This window comes from Tenrec ecaudatus, chromosome 10 (genome assembly GCF_050624435.1).
Source record: "Tenrec ecaudatus isolate mTenEca1 chromosome 10, mTenEca1.hap1, whole genome shotgun sequence".
In the NCBI taxonomy this organism is placed as follows: domain Eukaryota; kingdom Metazoa; phylum Chordata; class Mammalia; order Afrosoricida; family Tenrecidae; genus Tenrec; species Tenrec ecaudatus.
In genome coordinates this window covers 74,421,250-74,445,959 of record NC_134539.1, presented here as the reverse complement: position 1 = coordinate 74,445,959, position 24,710 = coordinate 74,421,250, and the positions used below count along the sequence as shown (strand labels likewise).

The window sequence follows — 24,710 nt, the reverse complement described above, 5'->3', positions numbered from 1 at the left end:
GTTCACATTGCTGTAGGGGATTGTCATTAAAGAGCAGCTCTTGCCTTAAGGTTATAATCGTAACATTTCCTAGGTATTCTACCATTTTATTCTAGTCAGTGGTACTTTCAACCCGGGACCCAACAGTCAGCAGTCCACTGACTCGGAGAGGATGCTCATGACCCTGACCTATTCCCACGGAGCTCCGGGGGCATCGTGGGGTATGCACTGGGCTGGTAACTGCAGTCAGTTGGACCCACCAACTGCTATGCTGGAGAAAGAGGAAGTTCTCCAGTTCTGTAAGGCGTGACGGCATTGCAAACACACCAGGGCAGTCCTTCTCTCTGAGAAGCTCGCTCTGAGTTGCAATCGACTTGAGGCAGTGAGGGAGGGAGACAGACCTATTCCCAGGAGGGAACGGGTGGGTCCACTCCACAGAGGCTTTACCAGCTGTCGTAGCAGCCACCAACAGGACCCTTCTTTTCCCTGGGTCAGGGCACTGCCTCCTTGTCCTTTGTTTTGAGGCCCAGGCTTGGTGGGAAAGGAGACACTGTAAACCCAGGCACAAGATGCCAAGCTGCAGTTTCCCAGACACTTGCCAACTTTCTTGCCCTACTTGCCCTCCAAAAGCCCCAACCCCACTCACACTGGCGTCTCAAGCCTCCACAGTAGTAATCCTGTAGTTACCAAGCAACAGATCAGTTTATCTAACTGCAGGGAGCTCTCTCGTAGTGAAGGCTGAATAAATCCACCCTCAGTTACCAGGCTGGATTACTCAGCATGACAGGCAGATGCCACTTTTACCGGTAATAAGGTGGAATCACAGCCTAATTAGTGAACCAACAGACCCTGCTCTGATGACCACTAGGTAAAGAACTCTCAGGCCCTTCTCCCACTTAAGCCACAAGTTCACACAACAGCCATCCTGTGGCAGAAAACCACTGCAAAGCAGAATTTTGCTTTTTAAAAACATATACCACATATAATCGAGTATAATCTGACCCAAATATCAGCAAAGGTGCCTAATTTTACCACAAAACTGCTGCATTAAAAATGTGCTGAAAACTCGACTCCTGTCTAGTTTTTGTGCATATTATTATCTCTGCAGGTCTATCTAGATAAGACAGGCTGGATAAACAATCTGGAGGAGAAAACAATGGAACCCATGGTTCCAGGGGGTGCATGGGAGAGGGAGAGGTGGGAGAAAGGAAGTGATGTTAACAACCCCAGGGACAAGGGAACAACAAGTGATCCAAAATTGGTGATGAGGAGGGTGTAAGAGGTTTAAGAGGCTTGATCAAGGGCAATGTAACTGAGGAATCACTGAAACTCAAATGATGGCTAAGCAAGATAGTGGCACAAGAGGTAAGTACAAGGAAACAGAGGACAGAACTAGGAGGCAAAGGGCATTTATAGAAATCTAAATCCAAAAAAACAAAAGAAATCTAAATCCAGGCATATACATATGTAAATATATTTATATATGAGGATATGGAAATAGATCTATGTGCATATATTTATAGGTTTAGCATTAAGATAGCAGTTGGATATTGGGCCTCTACTCAAGAACTCCCTCAATGCAAGAACACTTTGTTCTATTAAATTGGCATTCCATGATGCTCACCTTCCGACATGATCACTTAAGATAAAGCAGGTGCATAAGCAAATGTGGTGAAGAAAGCTGATGGTGCCTAGCTATCAAAAGATAGTCTGGGGTCTTAAAGGCTTGAAGATAAACAAGCGGCCATCTAGCTGAGAAGCAACAAAGCCCACATGGAAGAAGCACACCAGCCTGTGTGATCACGAGGTGTCGATCAGGTCATCAAGCATCAAAGAACAACAACAAAAAAACTTATCATTATGAATGAGGGGGAGTACGCAGTGGAGACCCAAAGCCCATCCGTAGGCAACTGGACATCCCCTTACAGAAGGATCTCAGGGAAGAGATGAGTCAGTCAGGGTGCAATATAGCAGCAATGAAACATACAACTTTCGTCTAGTTCTTTAAGACTTCCTCCCCCCACTATCATGATCCGAGTTCTACCATACAAATCTGGCTAGACCAGAGCATGTACACTGGTACAGATAGGAACTGGAAACACAGGGAATCCAGGACAGATGATCCCTTCAGGACCAGCGATGAGAGTGGAGATACCGGGAGGGTGGAAGAAAGATGAGGTGGAAAGGGGAAACTGATTATAAGGATCTACATTTAACCCCCTTCCTGGGGGATGGACAACAGTAAAGTCAGTAAAGGGAGACACTGGACAGTGAGACAAAATAAAATGATAATAATTTATAAATTATCAAGGGTTCGCCAGGAAGGCGGATTTGGGGAGGGAGAGGGAAAAATGAGGTGCTGATACCAATGTCTCAAGTAGAAAGAAAATGTTTTGAGAATGATGATGGCAACAAATGTACAAATGTGCTTGAACAATGGATGTATGTATGGATTGTGATAAAGAGTTGTACGAGTCCACCCCCAAAAGAACAAAACAAAACAAAACAAAACCCCAATAGCTTCACCGAAGAAGATATACAAATGGCAAGTAAGTACCTGCAAAGGTGCTCAATATTAGGAAAATGTAACTTCCTGAACAGCAAAATACCTACAGTTCTTGTTACGATTGTGTGACAACCAATCGATTCCAACTCACAGCAATCTCATGTTCATCAAGTTGACTCCAACTCAAGTTGACACCAACTCAGGGCTACAAAAAGGCAAACGAGGCCTGAGCTCACTGCCTTGGAGTCGATGTGGGCTCGTAGTGACTCTGCAGGGCGGAACAGAAGAGAACTGCACTCGTGGGCTTAGGGGACTGTCACTTTACAGGAGAAGGAAGCCTCATCTTTTCCCCGGGGAGCAGCTGGTGGTTCTGAACTACTGGGCTGTGGTTAGCAGCCAACGCAGAACCCACTACACAGTCAGGACTCCCTAGGGTACACCAGGATGGCTAAACAGTCACAAATCTGAGCCACCCCAAAGTTGGTGAGAATGTGGAGCAAGTGGAATTCTCCGGAGCCACGCTGAAGGGTTAAATGGACCACTACTTCGAAAAACCAGTTTGGGTTTTGAAAAAGTCTACATCACTCTATGATAAGCCACTCCACTCCTTTCTTGTTTATCCAGGAGAAATGAAAGCCTATGCTCATATATGTAAAGGATTGTTCATGACTGTGCATGGTAGCTTTATTCGTAACAGCCCAGACCTGAAACGACCTGGCCGCTCAGTAACACACGAATAAACTGTTACTGGGACAAGCTACTTAATGGAATTCTACTCATCAAATAACAAGAAGAAACAATCGGCACACATAATATGGAGGTATATTATGGACACACAAAATAAGTATGCAAAGTGATAGCACTCAGTAACATATAAAAAGTACAATTCCATTTATATAACACTCCAGAAACTGCAAACCAGTCTTTAGTGGCAGAGACATCAACGATTCCCGGGGTCAAAGGCGGATGCAGAAAGGGGTAGGAATGGATGACAACGGGAACTCAGGGTGAGACACACAGTCACTTTCTTGAGTGTGAGAATGTCTTCACAGGTGCGGTGTCCAATGCTATTACACACTGTAACTATGTTGCTGGTATGTCAATTCTTACCCAATACAGATATTTCAGGGGGGACAAGAATTTACATGCATACCAGTTACATAGGTCATTAATGGATGTGAATATGAAACAGGTCCAATGGAAGACATCAAAGAGCTATTAGACCTTAATAATAATTATATTGGCACACAGGTTGGGGCTGTGTATGAACTGTTTTAAGTACTTCATAGACAGTTCGCTCACTTCTCTAAAACCTCCAGGAAACAGGTACTATTAGTACCCGCACTTTACTGGTAAATAAAATTAGGCCCGGGCAGGTTAACTAACTTGCCCGAAGGCCTCAAAGCAGTAACAGAAGAGCCGGGGTTTGAACCTGAGGTCTGAGGCCACGGCACGTGTGCTTAACTGTGCTGTCAGTTTTCCAAACAAGGACCATGAGATATTTTTAATGAAAGGGGGAAAAAAAGAGTGGGAGGGGTTGGTTCCCACTATTTCAGACCTCAAAGACATTCTGGAACCCCTGATAAAAGTCTGAAAAGTCATAATCTGATACCTTGTTAAGTAGGGGAAAAATTTTTAAAAGGTTCAATCTCACTTGAGGGAAAAAATATAGACAGAAAAAGACTGACTAAAATGTGAGACAAGGTTAACTTAGAATGTAGGCTTCAGGATCTTTTGTACAGCTTTCCCCTTAAAGTTTTTGAAAAGTGTTATGAGTATGTACTAATTTTATAAATAAAACCCAGCATATTCATTCTAGGGGGCAGTGGTAGAATTTTGCCCTATGCAGATAATAAGGATTTTAATTTCTACCTAACGAAGTATGTTAAAAAACAAACAACCCACCAACCCCCTTGCCTCTGGTTTTCAGCTAAAGGTGGGGAGCGCGCTTTCCGGTGAGGCTCTCGAAGGCAAGGAAGGACCCTGCAAGTGAGCGTGGGCCAAGGCTGTGCCGCAAAGGGCTCGCTGAGGGGCAGTCCAGCTCAGGGTTGAAGAACAGCCTGGGTTCTCGGTGCTGGAGAAAGGAGACGGGGCTCCAGATGGTTCGAGGCTGATTCAGTTTCTGTATTCTTGTCTCGCTCTTCTGGATGAAGAAAAAGCAACGACGTCTGAACAGGATTTTGGTGGCTCATGTAACAAACAACTCCAGGGAGAATTTGACAAGCAGTCCCTCTGGTGCCACCGAGGAGCCCGGGTACAGAATCAGTCAGCCTGGGATGGGAATTTGGCCCCTGAAGGGGAATGTGCTATCAAAGCTTCCTGGCCATTGAAGGGGAGGAACGACAGGCATCAAGGCTCGTTTAACCTTCGGACTCTCTTCCGGCAAAGCCAGAGATTCACTGTCGGGCCACCATTTTAGAGGGGCCACACTGTGCTTCCTTAGGAACAAATAAAATCTAGCTTCGCGAAGACTCCCATCGATTCAAATACAGCCCGCTCCATCCATTCCACAGCAACCTTTCTGAGCATGGCTTTGTGGGCAAAGAACCATCCCCAGTGCAGACAAGAATTCCTAGCCTTGGTAAGAGGTGGCCCCAGTGCTAGGGAGCACCCACCACAGGCCATCGATTAATGCTGATTAATGCCTATTGATGCCATTACTGATTTGCTGCCTGGAAGGTCATAGATCATCTCTAACATATCATGAGAGAGAGCTCGAGACAAAGGTGAATTAAAATCCCAGAATCACCCAATCTTTTATTGTAATAAAACGATGTCTCACACAACACTTGGCAATTCAACAGTTTGCTGGTATCCAATTCAGTTATAGCAATTACATTAATCAGGTTTTGCAGCCATCACCCGTAACTGGTGACTAGTTTTCCATCACTTTCAAAAGAAACTCACTGTTTCCTAATCAATCCGTATTCCCTGGTGTACCCCTCACCCCCAGCAATCACCAACCTGCGCTTTTGTGGTTAGCTGTTCATTCAGCATACGGTTTTCAAGGTTCATAATGTCGTACCATATATCCAGGCTTCCTCTCTCTGGCTGAACAGCAGTCCACTGTGTGCAGGTACACCACATTTCCTTTATCCAGTCAGCTGTGGACAGACACTTGGGCTGCCTACAATGAGCCGTGGTGTACATGTCTGTTTCCGTTACTGCTCTAAGTAGATCTCTTGATCAGATCACCCCAGGAGCCAAACTACTTGCTGGCTCACGTGGAAGTCCTGTTTAACTTTTTGGGGACCCACCCAACTGTTTCCCACAGTCGCTAGGCCACTTTGCGTTCTGTCACACTGCGTGAGGAGGCACACCGGTGGTTTCTTATCATTTTAGACATCTTCATGGGAGTGGTTATCTTATTGTGGTTTTGATTTGCATGTTCCTAATGGCTAATCTGTCTAGCCTTTATTAACATACTTATTTATCATCTTTACTGAACTGTCTTTTCAAATCCCTTGTTTTTGGCGAAACACCCAAACCCTTGAGCAAACTGTGTTGGAATGTAAGCATGCAGGCGTGGCAAACTTAGTCAAGGGCAAGCTATCAGGGTTCTGATGACCTTGATCAGCATCCTAGCCCTGTCCTGCGAGCTAACAGATGACCTTGGAGAGTCAGTTGTGTTCTCTAACAGTGCCTATGTGTGGTTCATGGGGTTAAGAGGAAGGTTAAATGCAGCAGGAGCATGTTAAGAGTGCTTGATAGACTTTAATTCTCTGTAAGGGGCTTGGGAGGAGAGTGGGTGTTTTGAGAATGATGGGGACAATGAATGTACAAATGTACTTTAAACAATTGATGTATGTATGGATTGTGGTAAGAGTTGTATGAGCCCCTAATAAAATGATTTTAAAAATGTAATGAATTACAATTTTGGAAAACGCCCGTGTGCCCATGGAAGGTCTATTTGTAGCTGGTGTAACTATACCCTGAACACACTGATGGAGATTGATAAAGTTGGGGCCACACTCCAGCACTAAATCCCAGAGCTCAGCCGCTGGGCTTGTCCTGTGTGACATGGTTACTGATGACCTAGATGGTCCTTTCGGGCACATTTATCACATTTGCAGCTGCACAGCAGTGTGCAGGGGCAGCTACTACACTGGGAGACAGAAGACCCCACAACACATGAGTAGGCCACGGGAAAGGCTTGAACTGGGACAGAGACAAGACCCTGCTCTTGAGTCAGAAAGAGGGGGTGGAGAGTGGGGGTGAGAAGGGCAACTTACAAGAATACAGGTTCAAGAACTATCATGGATGTTAACATGCAAGGCAAGTCTCACTGTGCCGTGGTCAGAACTGGTGGGCCTGGGTGTGAATCCCAGTCCGACCTGTTAGGTAGCTGGGGTGTCCACTGCGCATGCTCAGAGGTTTGAGCTTCCGGCCAGGAAGGGGTGGTACACCTAGGTGAGCATTAGCCCTGGATTGGCCCATCTGGACCAATTGAATTCAATTTAGTCAATGGGATCGTTGACCATGCCCCGCCCCCGCCCCCTCCCCCCCCCAGTGGAAAACCTGAAAAGCAAGAATCCAGAGCTTTGCAGCCCTGCTTGGGCTTCTCAAGCTGCCCCCCCCAGTCGAGGCTGTGCAGCATCTCCTCTGGCCTCGTGACTCCACATGCACATGCGGGGGTGAGGGGCCCTGAGGGTGCCTGTGTACAACCTGAAACTTCTATCTTTTATAAAACTCACTTGGGTCACAAGCCAGGCTTCAGAGTGAATTCTTTCTTGTGGGAAGCCAAGGACCGAGGTATTGAGAGAGATAGATCTCTCACACACCCTGAGAACAGCAGCTTGGCTATGGAGAGCACTCCCCATTGTTACCCAGGACTAGGAGAGCTGTGAAGGCCACAGGGGGCAGTAGCCAAGATGGTGGCTCTGCTCCCTCAATGGTGACTCCGACCCTGTTACTACTGGTAGCCCTGGGAGAGGAGTGGCAGGCTGGAGAAGCCACCACGCAGCTCTATGCTTTGCCGATCAGTCTCTTCTAAGTTTAGGTGGTGTTCAGAACCAGAGTTTGAAAAGTGCATAGGTAAACTAAAATGGGCTGGGAGACCAGCCAGCTAGATGACAGCAAGGTTGAGTGAGCTGAGGAGATGCTGGCGCCTGGGGCTGTAAAGCTAGGCTGGGGGGGTGGGTTGGGGAGGGCAGGGGCAGGGGCGGCAGGGCAGCACTGGCTAAAGCCAGCACTTCTGAGTGGGCTGTTCCTTTTCCCCTAGTGGCCACTCCTCTTAGGTCCAGTTTGATCATGTACCACACTGGGACAAAGAGAACTCCAGAGGTGGTTGTACAGATTAAATGAAACAACGAATCAAAGCACTTCCTTACAGCGCCCTCTAAAAAGGCAAGATTGTTACTAAGAATAAGGAAACCAGAGGAGGCCATGTGGCAATCAGCTATTTGACTCAAGTCACATGGTCCATGTGGGTGGCTGGTAACATTCTGTATTTTTATGTGTGTAAACTGTGCTTTTACAGCGGCTGAAGGGGCAATGGAGCGGAGAGTGATGCCTTGGGCTCTTTCAGTTCTCACGCAGGCAGGGCCCAGAGTAGCATGGGTGCCCTGGGAGGGCTGAGCAGAGATAACAAGTCTAGGAAGCAATTGGACTAGAGCTGGACCAGGTAGACCCGAGTCAGGGAACCTTTCAAGTTCTGCGATGCTTCCCCTTGACTTACACTGAGAGAAAGGTGGGGACGGGCCGAGGGAAGAGCCGGCCTTGAACAACCACTCTGCGCCCGGCCCTGTGTATGTATGTGCTGCGCGCGCTTCATCTCACTGCGTGCTACAACCAACCACCCAAGGGCGCTCCCATTCTACAGAGCGGAGTGGAGATTCAAAGTGAGGCACGTGTTTCTTCCACAGCACTGTCTGTTTCCAGACCTAGAAGGAAACTGAAAAACACGGGACCCATGTTTTGCCTACAATACTCCTAAGGTCTGTCTAGATGATTGCAGCTCCTTGATTTTTCCACCCCAGAACTGGCTTCTCTAATGGTTGCAAAAGGAGCCCTGGTGGCCCTGTGGGTTAAGTGTTGGGCTGCTCACTGCACGGTTGGTGGTTCAAACCCACCAGCCACGCCCAGGGAGAAAGATGAGGCTGTCTGCACCAGAAAAGATTTACAGTCTTAGAAGCCCTACACAGGGTCGCCCTGCGTTGGAATCGAGACCATGGCCATGGGTGGGCTCCACCATCTTCCAGTATGTGCCACCCAAACATCTCCTGCTTGAAGTTCATGTTTTTGGTTGCACGGACGGCCAATTCTCAGCTCATGTTAACAACTATGATTCTAGAAAGTCACAGCTTCCAAAAAGGGTACATGAAGGAGAAAAGTGAAGTGGTCAGGAGTGTGGGCTCAGGGGTTCCTTCAGACATGCAGCCACCTGATTGGGCACATCTGCCTCCTCACTAGGAACTGAGGATGTTTCAATGAAATAATGTACATGAAGGACAAAGCACACATAGCTCTCAAGAGAGAAGATGCTGAGATTCCCAAAGAAGTTAAATCAGGAAAACGAATCCCAGGTCAGGGCTCTGAGAGCCCCATTCCCAAGCTGTGTCCCTTGCGTGGACTCTAAGTGGGGAAGACATCACACACTGCAGACTGTCGCTGGAACATCAGGCCCAGATCGACATTTGAGTTGATCTGTGCAGGCCGTAACAAGACGGAAAGGCTCTGGCCTCATTACAGTAAGCAACACATGGATTCGGTGGGCTGTGAGTGGTGCTGCTAACTGCAAGGTCAGCAGGTTCAAAACGATCAGCTGCTCTGCAGGAGAAAAAACGAGGCTTTCTGTTTCCGTAAAGAGGCTCCCCAGTCTCAGGAACGCACAGGGGCCGTTCTACTCTGTGCTATAGGTCTCGATGAGTTGGTGCTGACTCGATGGCAGTGAGCAAGGCTGTAAAAGGGGAAGAGTCCTGGCGGGCTGTGGGTCAGGTGCTGAGCTGCTAACCTTCTCAAAGACGTGCAGCCTGGAAATCCTACATAGCGTTGCTATGGGTCAGAATTGACTTGACGGCCCTGAGTCTTTGGTTTTACTGCAGAAAGGAGCCAAAAGGAAGTGGAGATAAATTAAGGAATAAATAGTAATTCCGGGCTCTTCGAAAGAAGGAGTTTGAGGATGGCAAAAATCACACTGTGGGGATCAAAGCCCTTCCCAGGAGTAGTGAAAGGAGAATATTGGGGTCTAGCATGTCCCTCTTGATTTCTCAAGTCAAATGAAACGAGACAGAAGACAAGTGTGCGAGGCCCGTCTGATGGGCCGGGAGGCCCCTGTTGCACCCAGCTTCAGGTGGGCTCTTCTAGGCAGTCACATCTTCAGGTGCCAGTGTGCAGAAGGCTGCAACGCGAGGGGACTGTCTCTAGGACCCACCCAGGAGAGGCTGGGTGGGTTCCCGTTCTTTGTTGTCGGCCCCGACTGCTTGACTGAAAGCTCACCTTGTGGGTCCTGCATCTGCAGGTGACCCAGGTGTGGCGGCGGTGCAGGGTCACTGAGACATGCCTCTAATCACCTCATTAGCCGGGTGGAGACGAGGATGGGTTTGCTGCACGAGGAAGTAGAAAGCTGGTAATTGCATGGTGTCGGGGAGAAAAAAATGGTGGTCGAAGGTGGAAAAAGCGGCATGGGTCCAGCTGCAATTAAACCAGAGCCCTGAGAAGCAGACCCTCAATTCCTCAGCAGCGAGAAGGGAGGGACCCCAGATCTGCGTACGGTCTACTGAGAGGGGCAGGGGACAAACCTCTCCCGGAATAGATAGCCCCATATGTCCACAGGGTATAACCCACATGGCGTAACTCGATGGTCAACACATGGAGCCGGTATATGAAGAGTCCCTGAGCAGCGACAATTCTACACGCCAGGAGTTCTCGGCCCAGAAGAAACCCTGCCCGTGTCCAGCCACGTGCCTGACCCTCGTTCCAGTCTGAATATAGTCCTCTTTTCCAGAGAAACTATTCAGTGTGAACTTCAGTCCCACACAGGGTCTTCGACACAGGCCATTAGAATATGCAGACAAAATAGTCATTTAGGGTCTCCCGACTCAGTTTTACACCACAGTTATACTGTGCTAGCACCTTAGTGCCCTACTGTGTTACAGAGGGCACCCCACTACCTGCACTGAGCACCTCACTCCGTCAAGTTCCCCGGAGCTGCCCCTGGGACTGGATCTTTGAGACTTGGTAGTCAAGTTCAGGATCATCTCTTATCTTTAAGCCTCTGGACTTTAAAATACAAACAGTAATTCAACATGAGCTTCTGAGAGCAGCTGAGCCCTTTTCTTCCCTCGACTATCTACCACCCTGGAAGCATGGAGCGAGTTCGACCCTGCTGTGAGGTCACTTGTGAGTCAGACTGGACTCGGTGGCGGTGAGGAGTACACACAGCCTTCTATGAGGTTCTCTGTGTTGGGGTGACTGACATCATAAACAAAACAGAGTTCTGGTTCGGGGCTTCACCTCAAACCCACGGAGACTCCAGGTCTTCTGAGTTGGACCGTGAGCATCTCCATTCCGGCCCATGCTGAGAGAAGAGTGTGTGTCCCCAGAGCACCAATACATCGGGCCTCACAGCTACCAACAGTGGTCTGAACTGCTCTCTGTGGTCTTCAGGCTCTGGATGGTGGCTCTGGCCTTGGAGACGCCCATCCTGAACCCGCTCACCGTTCTGTGGGCCAATCCTAGTACCTCCACACGAGCAGCCTAAGAAACAGAGCCAGAGACTCACCATGTGGTGCTGTCCACAGGGGCCCTGCTGTCCGGAGGGACTGCTCTTGTGCCAAGAGGAAGGACATCCAACCTCCTGCTTGCTCTCTCCGGAGGAACGCTGATTGCAGTGTGGAAGGCAGGGCTCTGAAGACAGCGTCCCACCAGGGAGGAAATAGTGGCTTTCGGAGGACTTATCAAACAAAAAGAGGTATTTGCCTCCTCTTGATATGTCCCAATACTAGTTCTCCCCCTGTCTGTGCCTTGTCTCAGAATTATACAATACTTTCAGCTTCCCTTCAGGCCTTCACACACACTTACTGAGCACCTGAGGGTGTCCTAGGCCCTCTGGGCAGTGCTAGAGGTACAAGAAGTCAAAGCCGGCTGGCAGGTTTCTACCAATGGACTTTATTCCAGAGCAGGAGACAGACACACAGACACTACCACCAGCAAGGACACTAGCTGACAGGGCAGACACTAGAAAGAGGGTGTGCTGGTGGCTACCTGATCAGGCCAGACTTCCCTGAGGGAGGAAGGAAGGAGCTCTAGAGAGAAAGAGGGGGGGGGGGGGGAGGCTTCCAGGCAAAGGTAGTGAGGGCTCTAGGGTATCAGCTGAGGTTGAAAGGTCAGCAGAAACCAGGCCCCACGGAACCTTGTGAGGAGGAAGGCTTAGGGATGTGGGGGACTCTGGCAGCTGTGGGAGTCAGGTGGCAGGAGACTATACCAAAAGATGTGAGGAAGCTGGGGGCTAAGTCGTGCCCACTGCTGCTGCTGCTGCACTGCGCAAGACAGAAATGGATGCACAAGCAGCTCGTTTACCCGGTGATCCCCCTGCTCCCTTCCTACCTCGCTGGGTCCAGCCACCGCGCTCGTGTTTGGCCCAATCTGTCCTTTGACGGAATGATAACTGGCTCAATGAAATTGAAAACATTTTCACAGTGGGCAAGATTCCAAGTTTGCCGTCAGCTAATTAAGTGATATTAGGGAGGTTGTAAATGCCACATAAAAATTGGCAGGCAAGCTGCTCCTAATGATGAGAATATTGCTTTAGAGGGAGATGCAGCTGCAGCTTCTTAGTGCTAGCCTTTGTGGGACCTGGGCCGTGTTTTCAAGGTTGTTCCTGAGAAGTTGCAGGGTGCTATGAGACTGCGAATTAGCCCTCTCCATTCTAACGGCCCTGCTAAGTACGGTGACATCAGGAGAAACGCCCCACACAATCAGACTGTCACGGTTTTCAGAGTCAACAGTGCTCCTCTTTACTGCTGGTCAGGCCCGGTGTCCAGCCTTCAGTCTCATCTTCTGGTTATTTCCCTCTGGTGACCCTGTGAGGTTTGGCACCTGCATTTGAGAGACCAGGGAACGGAGGCACAGAAAGGCCAAGGGACTTGTCCAAAGTGGCCCAGCCAGGACTCATATCAGAAGTCTGTGGGAATCCAAACCCAGACTCCTCATCCCCGTCAGCCCTGGGGGAGGGGCAAGAGAGCAGGCCAGCGCGCGCGTAAACTTGTGAGAGTATCGGCTTTTCAAGCTGTGATGCCTCATCCAAACCAGCAAGCTCATGGTTCACCGTTACTAAATGAACAATGTGAGAACCATGGAGAGTGGTTTAGCAAAAGCTTCCAAAGGGAACACATGTAAAACAGACGAAAACACGCGCTGTGCCAAATCTCCCAAGCTCTGCGGAACTTCAGTGATAGCGTGTCTGGGCCAGCACAGACAGGGACGAAAGGCTCGAATACTGCGTCCAGGCCATGAAGGAGGATCGGCTTGCAAGTATGATTTCTGTGAGACTGTGATCCCAATTGAGAATATCAACTCTTTCTAGCACTCTGGAAGGAGCAGAGGCTTAGGAAATGTCCTGTCGTGTCTGGTAAACACACCATGTGCTCAAGGTCGTCCAGCTGTGGGGGCAGAACCCAGCATACCCAAACCCTCGGAACATTTTATTAGGGACCACAGCCTGCCCGAGTACTGTGCAAGCACAGCCAGGACCTGTGGGTCCAGGACAAGCGGTGTCCTAGCTAACTGCAGATGCTCTCCCTATTCGGTGCACGCAGCAACTCCCCACATTAGCGAGGCCAAGTTGAGCCAACGGACCAAAGCAAAGCAACACTGCTTCTTTCCAAGAAGAGACCACAATCCCGACCCTTGCTCCCTTAGTAATGCTAAAAGAAAAGGGGGGCAGAAATGACGACATTGAAGTACTGATCACGAAGCTGTCCCAGGTGTTTCTGGCACTAAGGACGATGTCAGAGCCAAAGGTGCAGAGAGCCAAGCTATTGGCTACATCATTTGCGGAAAGGCGGTGCCTGAACAGAGCGTGTTCACACGTGGTAGGTAGTCTCAAAACCAGTAAGGCACTCTTTAACATTACCACACCACCACCAAGGTCTTAAGGCACGTTCGTTTCTCCTCTTGAACCACGCTTCCCCACCGAGAGTGTCAGACAGGTAGGAGACCTGTGACCCTCAGTGGCATACCTCTCATTGTTCCTGGACACGTCCCAGTACTGAGTGGCACTGCCCAGGCAGACACCTGGCGAACCTCAGAGCTGACGATCCTGGGTCTGCCTCCACATCTCCTGAGCAAGTGGAGGAGTTTGGCAGGTGTGTTACCCTTTGCTGCTCAAGAGCTGCTGGGTCTATCCACAGCTTCCAACTAAGCACTGCACTTCACGGGCGACAACTGCAGTTTGTGTGCTGGATGTTGCTAAGGGGGCATTCAATATTTCACCAAAACCACTGACTCGCTGTGTACATGTGCATGTCGGTGTTTGGGGGGGGGGGGTTGGTTTTGACAGGTGTGTGTGTCAGTGTCAGGAGAGTTTTTGTGACTATGACTGTATTTCTGAGTGCAGGGGAAGGCATTTAGTGAAACGCTTCCTTTCAGCACTGAGGACTGGGAAGGTAGGCTGGGGTATGAAGACCTCGTTTGTGGAGGTGAATTATGGGTTTTCTGTTTCTGAAAAGTGACCGCAGAAGAAAGGGCAGCATGGGGGGATCACAGCCCCTTTGTCACTGCCGTGTCTCCGAACTTCACCTGCCCTCGAGTCCTCTTCCTGACACCCCTGCCCCGCGGATCGCCCTGCTTGGCGTTTACAGCCTGATGGGTTTGGTTTGCAGACATTAGCGGTTCTGCGCATAATACATCATTATTCACGGCCGTAAACACCATAAAATGGAATGCTGAATAGTTTAGAGATTCGAGTGCTGTTATCTCATTCACCAACGCCAACACCAGGGGACGGCCGTTCTGTTGACAGATGGACGGCAGAGGAGACGGTGCGGCTCTGAACAATACTTGTGGCCACAGCACAGCTCGCTCTACTTTGTGCGGTTAATGGACGTGCTCTCCAGCCCTCAAAAAGCAGCAACTGACATTTGCTCGAGCCTTGACTGAGGTGAAGAAAAGCTGTCAGGTTTTCTCTGCCGCTCACCCTGACCACGATTATACGGTCTGTGTGCACATGAGCTGCAAAGTCCTTCTGCCTTCAGGAGTGACAAGGTCTTCCTCCACTCTGCCCCACCCCCACCCGACAAAAAAAAAGGGGGGGGGGGAGACCCTACTGTATCCCTGTGTGTGCCTGCCTGCGCAATGGCGGCAGGGGTGGGGGAGGAGGTAAGGAGTGTGAGAAATACCTTCAAAAGAAGGGCGTAACAACAGAAAAAGTAGCTGTAACAGAGCGGTGACATGGCAAGAACAGAGAGTGGCATTGTCAGGAGCAGAGTAATCCTGTGACACACTGCTGTCACTCACCACCCGGCTCCCTGCAGCGCCAGCCAGACATCAAAGGCTGCCCCATACCATCTTACATGCTCTTTATCGGCTAATCAGCCCATTCTTCCCTAAATAAAGCCCTGTTAAATCCCCTGCTCACAGGGGTATGGTAGTCCTGGTGCCCATCTGCCAGGGAGGGTCAGCTGAAGCAGGAGGCAGCGCCTTGCTCTCTCCCTAGTGGCTTCTCAAGGTAAGGACAATGCCATCTCCAATTCCCCTCCCCTGGGCCTCCCTGGCGCCCGCCTGCTTTGCTTTCCAGGAGCTGGGTGGGAGCTAAGACATCCCAGGCTGGAGAGCTGCTCTCCGGATTAAAACTTGCCCACGACATTCCCAGTCAGAGAGGTCGGTCATGAGGAACAATGAAGTATGGGGACTGCACACACAAAGATCGGGGTCACCAGAACCTTGGGCCAGGTCTCTTCGGACCTCCTCAAAGTGCCAACAGTTTAGAGATGTTGAATCGATGGCCAGGCGTTCAGCCTACAGCAAGGTCACTCGCAGAGGCTCACGGCGACGCCTCGTGGTGCCGTTATACCCCACATAATCCGAGTTAGGACATACAGACACCAGCCACGGCACGCGGCCAAAGACAGGGCCCGCTCTGCTGACTGCAGCCGGAATCGTGGCCTGCCTGGCTGTATCTGGGAGAAGATCTGAGAAGAGTCTTCTCCCTCTGGATGGAGGCCAGCAGGGAAGTCTGGGTACTGGTAGCTCGGCCTGCAATCTCTAGGCCCCTGCTGCCTGGGAACCACAGCTGGGCTTCCCACTTCCATTCAGGTACTGCAGTGCAACTCACAGATTCACAGGACTACGGTCTAATAGGAGAGGGACACCAAGAGGGAGGGGTGGGGTGGGGTGGGAAATTAAGAATCTTAACAATTCCAAAACTGGAATTAGAATTAGGCCAAAAAAAAAAAAAAAAAAAGCCACGCTGCTGTCAAGAACTGTCTGGATGCCAGGTCCCAGGGCAGATCAAGTTGGATGACCCTGAATCTTAACCCATCTGCTTTCTAGCTCGCGATCCCCAGCGCTTTTGTCTGTGAGGCCCTGTATGGCTCACAAGACTATTTACTGACATGTAGCACCTAATTTTGTGCCTCAAAACCACCTTGGAAAATAGCTAAAACATAGGTGCTTGTCTCCGCTCTGTGGGTACGCACAGGAACCCGTGGCTCAACGTCCACACCAGGATGGAGACGGCACTCATGTTGGCCAAGCCCGGGATCCCTGGTCATTTTCCTCCAACCAGCAGTCCCCTCTCCCTCTGCCGCGAGGACGATGGCTCCTGAGGAATGCAGACGCGGTGCTGGCGCAGGGAGGACAGTGTGGTGTTTGCTGCCTACGATCCTCGAGGCAGGGCTAGTCCTCTGTGGCATGTGCACGACTGTGCGAGAGAAGGTACATGGTGAAACCTCTGCCGAGGACATCCAAGAATTCCACAGTAAAATGGAAGTGAAAGAAAATCTGTTGTGCCTCCACACAACGAACTGATTCAGCGTGTCCTTCCTACACAATGGGCGCCTAAGTGATAATGGCAATTCTCTCCCAAAGTTCCTCTACAGAAGGACAGCTCATGCTGTCTCTAATATTCTAGCTCCTGCTTGGCCTAATTATCTGGTGCTGCCGGGACAGAAATCCCCCAGGCGGGCGGTTTAACGGGCAGGAACTTACTCTCCCTCGGATCAGGAGGCTAGACGCTCAAACTCAGAGCAGCAGCTCTTGGGAAGGCTTTCTCTAGTTGTTGGTTCTGGAGGAAGGTCCTTGTCTCTTTTCAGCAACTTACGAAGATCTGACTCTTTAGAAACCCAGGAAGCCAGAGTGCCACCTTTTGAGAGGCAGTAGGCTGCGGCTCTACTCTGAGACCTCAGAGGCTGTGGCCCTACCTGTGAGACCACAGCAGCTCTGCTTCCAATGCTCCTGTCTCTCCAGCTCCTACTTCCAGGTTCCTTGGTTTCTCAGCCCCTTGGGTTAGCCCAGCCTCTTCTCTATTCAGCCAAGTGTTGTGTACACAGCTCGTTGGCGCTACCAATAAGTGCCTGGAGGCAGCCTACTCATTTCCGGTACAACGGAATGAGATATGCCCAGTCCTGTGCCAGCCTCACAATCGCTGCTGTTCTGAAGCCCACTGTTGCACCACTGTGTCCAGGCCTGTCAGTGAGGGCACCCCTCCTGTCCCTCTTTTCTTTATCAATGACCCTCTGCCAAGCATGGGATCTTTCTCCAGGGACTGGTCTTTCCTGGTAATGTGCATAAAAAAGCGCGGCAAACTGTCTTGATCCTCTTTTCCATACTCTCCCATCACCCAGTTCCCAAATTAATTCCACAGCAGCCCACCACTCTTCCAGTACCAAATTCTGAATTCTTGTTTGGTGCTGCTGCCACAGAAAGACCCCGTGTGGGCAGCTTGAACCAATAGGAGCATCCTCTCTCACTGGAGCGTCTGGGAAGCATGATGCTCATGTTCAGAATGGGGACTCTAGAAAAGGTGAAGCCTTTTCTCTTTGTTGACTCTGGGGGAAGATCCATGTCTCCTTTCAACATCTGAGGGCCCAGTGTTACTTGAAGACCTTCAATATCTTGGCATCAATCTTTCCATGGGGTTTAGGAGGTTCTTAGCATGAGGGAGGGATCCTACATCCGAAGAACATGCTCTGTTCCTGGCCCCTCTCTTTCTCTCTTGTAAGATAAAAGGTGATAGGGGCCACAGTGTATCATGGGGATGATTACATAACTGCCAAACCATTGAGAATCATGGTCCAGCCAAGTGGACAATTTTTCTTATGGGGGGGGGGTTTGGTGGGAAAGACGTGAGACAATTTAATCCATGGCAGAGCTCCTCAGAGGTTCTAAGACCCCGTGTCCCACAGAACAAATAAATGTAGCTTGTCAAGGGAAATCATCTCAGAGTACCAGGGAACTCTAGGATGGACTCCACCTTTCTGTGATGGAATTCTTGACCTCCAAGTCGGACCCTCGGTCTGGGTGCCACCCAATGCCCATCACGCACAGCCACCGCCTATCTGCCAGGGAAGGCTTCTGTGTGGCTATGATGCTCACCAGGTTTCAGGGTCGCTTCTAGACTAGGGCAGAATAGGAAGAAGAGCTGGCCGTCCACGTCCCAAGTAGCCAGTGCGAATGCTCCGAATCCTAGCAGCCCTGTCCTGTAGCCGGAACAGCCATGAGCTGAGGGCTTCTTGACGGCAGCTAACAAAAAGCCTGTTCAAACCACATCCTTCCTTCGGATGGAAGAAGTCCTCTTTCTTGCCTGCAAGAGTGTGCAGCGCTAGCGGCAGGGGTCAGTGTCAGGGAGAGTGACAGTCTGGGCTACAGAGGTCAATACTGTTGTCAGGTGTTGGCAGAGCAATGCTGACTGATGCAGAACTCTCCCATTGGGTCTCCTGGGCCATGCCTTTCAATAGGGCAGATCCAGATCTTTGCTACCATGGAGCTGCTGATAGGTTTGAACCACCGACCTCTCGGTTAGCAGGGGAGTGCGTGACCATCGTGCCACCAGGGTCCCAATATGAACTCCTTCGGACCATCCAGTAGGGGCTCTTCAGTCTCACCAGTTCCTGCAAATCTGTAGAGCTCAGCAGGGGCCTCAACCCCTCCCATATCACTACAATGGCAAGCCACAACTGCTGATGTCATGAAGCACGATGAAGTCTCAGTACAAGTCTCTGATACGTCCCCTGTGGCCTCCGCATATGTGCAGCTCTGAGCATGGCAAGCGCACTACTCAACTGCAATCCTCTGTCTCGCTGCTCCTATATTCCCACCACACTTGGGCCTGAAAGGAGACTGCATTACCATTAGGTACTTTTTATCTTGTTGTAACTACTAATATGGAGAGTATCGAGAGATGCCAGTAACAATTTCCTCCCAAATCCAGAGAGAGGTGTTGTTGTTGAACATGGCAGCCGACTTGATCGTTTCGCTGCTGCTAATCTACGCTGACCTCTCAGTACACTCATGGGCCCTTGAGCCACTTGTGACAGGGCAGGTCTGCTCATCTTACCTTCTCAGCAGCTGTGCTTTCTTCTTTGTTAGAGTTGACACACTAAGATTTGTGGGGGCATCTCGTAGCCCAAAGCTCTTTGCCACATGGCCGAGGTGCAGGGACCGGACATGGAAGATGTGCTTCAGCTCCCTGGGGTAGGTCGCATAGGCTCGGATGAAGGACTGCAGAGCTGAAAGAGAAAGGAGACAATGGGAGTCCAACCAGGACAGCTACCGCACACAAGGGGCTTCCAAGTGTTTGTGGGAAAATCCTATTATCTTTTTATTTCCTTTGTCCGCGAACCTTTTCAAGTTCCTTGTAGATGAACAACCTGAATCTACATTTGTGTCTGCAATGCTTCAAAACAAAACCACCCTAAGAAACCAACAACATCCCAAATCTAAACACAGAACGGACGATCGTTTACAATAAACCAAGAAAGTTTCGGATCTCACTACACAGCTACGACTCCAAGGTGAGCACCCTGCGCTCCAGCAGTGCCTCGGGGCCTCACACAGCACCTGGAACACGCATGCATTAACCGTGCAACTGAACGGAGGGGGAATGAGCAAGGAGGCCAACAAATGCAGACCACTTTCTTATGAAAGGGAGGAAATCTTTAGACCTTAATGTGAGGAACCTTGTTTCCTACTTTAATTAGAATAGAACACGCTGGACTCATTCATTCAGGCCAATGTCAAAAATATACAAAAATTCAAAAGGGCTTATTATGATAACCCATTCAAAGGTGTAAGAAATGAAAACAGAATCTTCAAATGAAAAGTTAAAGTTATTAAACATGTAAAACAGTTTTTTAAAGATAAAAAAATTCTCCAATTAAAAACAAAACACATGTAAAACAGTCCATCAAACAGCGGCTTATCCTGAGATTGCCAACAGCTTGGAGGCGCTCAGCAGCTGGTTTGTCAGGGACTCCAGTCCTATTTGAAAGCTATGAAGAGGGTACCCTTTCCCTGGAGCTGTTCAGGAGCTACAGGAGGCAGTTCCCAGGCAGGTGGAGGGTTGGCTTTCCTCAGAAAAGATGATCCCGTGGCCAGTTCACCCCTGAATGCCTTCCAAACACAGTGAAAATGAGGTACCTGCCCATTTGATACTGTAACTGGGCAGGAGGGAGTTGTCCTGAGATGCAGGTCCTCACCTGCCCAAAGTCTCCTGGACCTCAAGCTGGCTCTTCCCGCCAGCCAGGCCACTCCCCTGCTGGAAGGAAGCTTGAAACCCCAGCCCCCCTCACCTGGGCTTTGTTGAGCCACTGGACTGGCAAGTTTGCCCACAGCTTAAGCAGAATATCCCAGCAGCACCTGGAGATTGGCGTTTATGAACAGTAATAAAAAGTGTCATTTTAGCAGATCAGCTCCAGGAAGGATCCTGAGAATCCATCAAAGCTCTATTTACCGAGCAAAGTGAACTCCTTTTCCCAATCGATGAGAAATCATAACCAAGGCAACTCCTCTGCACGCCTCTCTGACCTGTGCTTCTGCTCCTTTTTTCTAAGTGGGACTGGCTTTTCCAAAGGAGCTCTTGAACACTTCAAATGGACTGTGCTGTTTGCAGGGCTCTGACCCAGGGCTCCTCTTAGATACAAGTCCTCAGGAGGTGTTCCTCTCTGCCTCCCCCACTCGCAGCGCTTACCCTGGTCTATAAGGCCCAGGCGCAAAGCAAGCCAAGTCTAGGCATTTTTTGCTTTTAAAATCTCTGTTATTCAAATCTGGGCCCAGCTCTCCTGGTTTCAGCCCACTCTTATGCTGAAGCAGATTAACACCCCCCCCCCCCCCCGCTTCCGCCCATGCTCACCCCTCTTCCTGAGGATAGAAAGCTTCTGTCCCAACAGACAGGTGCCCAACTAACAGCTTTGCAGGGATAACGAGTGTGTCAAGAAGTGGCAGGAAGTGTTTTCCCCCTAGACAATTGGTGAGGCAGCATTTCACACTGCATAGTTTTACTACACCTCCCTGCCCTCAAGACACCCGTGTGGCTGGGGACCACGACAACTGACGGTCCTCCCACACTGCACGGACTCCCATGTTTAGAGAGCTCAAAGCAGTAGGATTTCAGATGCACCAACAGCTGTTCACAGGACTTTCCCAGGGGCAGGAAGTGGCTCAGTTGGCAGTTTCCAGATGTGCAGAAGGAGCAGGCGAGACAAGGCCAACACAAGTGGGAAGTGGAGGACTAATGGAAGGAGATGCTTATCTGAGATGATGGGTTATGATACAGCTAATCTAATCAGCAAAATCTGTCATGGTGACAGGCTGAGGACACAACACTGTCCACTGAAAAGTGAGGAGGAATTGAAGCACTTGCTGAAGACCGAGGATCGCAGCCTTCAGTGTGGATTACAACTCAATGTCAAGACCAAGATCCTCACCACTGGACCAATGGCGAACACTATGACAAATGGAGAAGAGACTGAAGTTGTCAAGGATGTAGTCTTACTTGGACCCACAACCAGTGCTTATGGAAGCTGCAGTCAAGAGATCAAAGGATGCACTGCCCTGGGTCCATCTGCTGCACAGACCTTTTAAAGCAACCAAACCTTCTAACAGTGCTGAAAAACAGGTTATTTTGAGGCCTAAGGTGTGCCTGACTAAAGCCACAGTATTTTCTTTTTAAAAAAATCATTTTATTGGGGGCTCATAGAACTCTATCACAATCCATACATACGCCAATTGTGTAAAGCACATTTGTACATTCATTGCCTTCATCATCCTCAAAACATTTGCTCTCCACCTAAGCTCCTAGCATCAGCTCCTCATTTTCCCCCTCCCTCCCCACTCCCCCTTGCTCATGAACCCATGGCAATTTATAAATTATTATTATTTTGTCATGTCTTGCCCTGTCCGCCGTCTCCCGCCACCCCATGTCTGCTGTCCGTCCCCAGGGAGGGGGTTACAGTCAATCACCTCACCTACGAGTGAAAGCTGCATACTGGATAAGGAAGACATTAGAATCATGGTGCTGGTGAAGAAGATTGAAAGTGCTACAGACCGCCAAAAGGACAAACAAATCTATCTTGGAAGAAGTACGACCAGAGTGCTCCGTAGAGGCTACAGAGGCAAGACTCATCTTACAGACGTTGTGGACCGGTCCCCGGAGAAGGGCTTCAGGAAAAGCAGCAGGCCCTGGCTGAGCACAGTGGCGGGCGGCAGCAATGGCTCAGGCACGGGAAACACTGTGAGGATGGTGCAGGACTGCACGGTGTCTCCTGTTGTGCATGAGGTCTCTCTGGTTCAGAACCGACTGGATGGCACCTAACAACAATCAGAACGAGCCCTGGTGGCCTAGGGGTTACATGCCAGCAGTTTAAAACCAACAGCCACTCTATGGGACAAAGCCAAGGCTTTCTACTCCCGTGAAGAGTTCCAGGCTCAAGAGCCCAAAGGGGCAATTCTACCCTGTCCCACAGGTTCACTATGAGTTGGGATTGATTTGATGGCAGTGGGTTTCGGCTTGGAATTAGAGTATTTTTTTGTCTCCAATTCCCATCGCAAAAATTATTTAAGGTAGATCAACTAGGGAAGATATATCTTCATATACCCCACTTGAGTATTTTGTCCTTTTCCATGCAAAATAGAATTGTTTCTGGATAAGGAATAGAAGCTTATGGACGGATGGGAACCCCGGTGGTTTTAGTGGTTACGCATTGGGCTGCGGTCCGCACGGTTGGCAATTCAAAACCACCTGCAGTTTCACGAGAAAAAGGAATGGGCTTTCTACTCCCATAAACAGTTAGACTTGGAAACCCTCAGGGGGTCACTATTTGTCAATACTGACTCAAGGCAGTGAGTTTAGTTTTGGTATTTTATGTATGGATGGATGATCTTTACTATCAAAGAGGTAGACAGGAGCTATACTCCCATTGGCATGTGAAGACAAGGTTCACTCCTCTCAACCTACTCCCAGGTCCGGACAGAGTAAAGGTCTCCCCACTGACACGTCAGCAACGACAAACCATGTGGGAGGTGGCTTGTTCTGCTACCCTTAGAAAGAAGCATTTGGCAGAGGTCCCAGCAGCCCTCTCCTCACAGTGAGAGGGTTATTGTCACCCTGCGTTAGGACTCTCTCGATAGGAGAAGCACCCCCTTTCCCAAGCACATGTCAGGCCTGTTCTTGGGGATCTAAAGATAGAGATCATCAAACTGCAGAAGTGGTAATGTACGCGCACAGGGTTCCATTTTCTGAAATTTGTGTTCAGGAGCATGGAAAGCAAACTTACAGAAGAGCTATTTTTAACACTTGCATTCCTAGCCAAGAAGTGCACAACATGAGAAGAAAAGGCTGATAACTAACTTCTGAAAACTGGCAATTAAATGCTGCTATTAACAGTGACTGGGTCAGAAAAATGCAAAAGGAACACAAATACATACTTGGCCCAGTTTCCAACTAGATTTTTTTTTAACCATAAAGGCAAAAGCCAGCTGCTTTGTTAATAATTCATGAGGTGGGTTCTGAAATGGCATAAAAGGAAAGCCAGTCAGTAGTGGAGAATTTGCATATGCAGATAGAAATACCAAAGACAGGCTCAATTTCTGGGGTGGAATGGTTGATCCTGTGTTGGAAATGTAATACTTTTAGGGTGGTGAATCTGGGGATATTCCCCAAGACCTCCAGAGTTCATAATCCTAATAACTGGAGTGGAAATACAACAGAGAGCTTTCTATTGGAAGTGAGGTGGTTTCCTCACAGCCCACCTCCATCAGTCTGGTGTGGAAAGCAATTAGCAGATGAGAGAATAATGCGTTTATTTCTTTGTGGTACTGAGTCATCGTGGAGTGGCTTGACTCCAATGTTCTTTAAACAAAAGCTAAACAGCTCTGCTTGTTCCTTGGCATTAACAAGTTCAGTGTGACGAGGAGGAAAGAAAACGCAAGAAGCCCACATTCTCTTAAGTATTCCTTAGAACTTTTCCTCTGTTGCCCTCGCCTTGCTGACACAGGTGTTTAGTCCCACCGGAACAATCACAATACCTGACTGACACCACACTCAAAGCCAAAGACCATGGCGTGAGTTAACGGACTCGTTTTCACCGTGCTTTCTTTTGTAGCACCGAAATTCAGCAGCAGTTCCTAGCTATGTCTCTGTTTGCCCAAGTTTCACCAAATGACCAAACTGCCCAGCTGCAGGAGGGCAGACATTCTATCCTCTTGAGAAGGCATGCTTCAGTGCTTGCTTAAAGGTAGGTCCTCAAGATAACCTTTTAGGGATTGCCAGTCTTACTTTTGGAAAATGCTGGGAAAGGTTATTATTAGGGAGAAGAGTCTCAAAGAATACGCACTAATAATGAAAGATCAGTGGGTTATGGGCAGTTACTGGGGACCTCACCTTTCAAACCTGTGCAGTGCTGAGTTGATCCAGTTTTTATGATCACACACAAAAAGGATTATTCTCAAAAAGTATCATTGCATCCAACGCCCAAACCCACTGCCACCAAGTTGATTCTGACTCAGAGTATCCCTATGGTTTCTGAGACTGTACATCAGGGGTCCTCAAACTTTTTAAACAGGGGGCCAGTTCACTGTCCCTCAGACCCTTTGGAGGGCCGGACTATAGTTCTATTAAAAGAAAACAAAACAACTATGAACAAATTCCTATGCACACTGCACATATCTTATTTTGAAGTAAAAAACAAAAACGGGCAAAAACACCTGGAGGGCTGGATAAATGTCCTCGGCGGGCCGCATGTGGCCCCGCGGGCTGTAGTTTGAGGACCCCTGCTTTCACAGGAGCAGT

The 24,710-nt window shown here is 49.3% G+C and overlaps 1 protein-coding gene across 1 annotated transcript in view; it reads right to left on the bottom strand.

Moving 5' to 3' along the window:
- DDX31 (DEAD-box helicase 31) overlaps positions 1-24,710 on the bottom strand; it is an 83,954-nt gene that overhangs the window by 4,879 nt on the left and 54,365 nt on the right. The window contains exon 19 of the mRNA XM_075560580.1: positions 18,981-19,152. Coding sequence (XP_075416695.1) covers positions 18,981-19,152 — 172 coding nt within the window. The remainder of the gene's footprint in view (positions 1-18,980; positions 19,153-24,710) is intronic.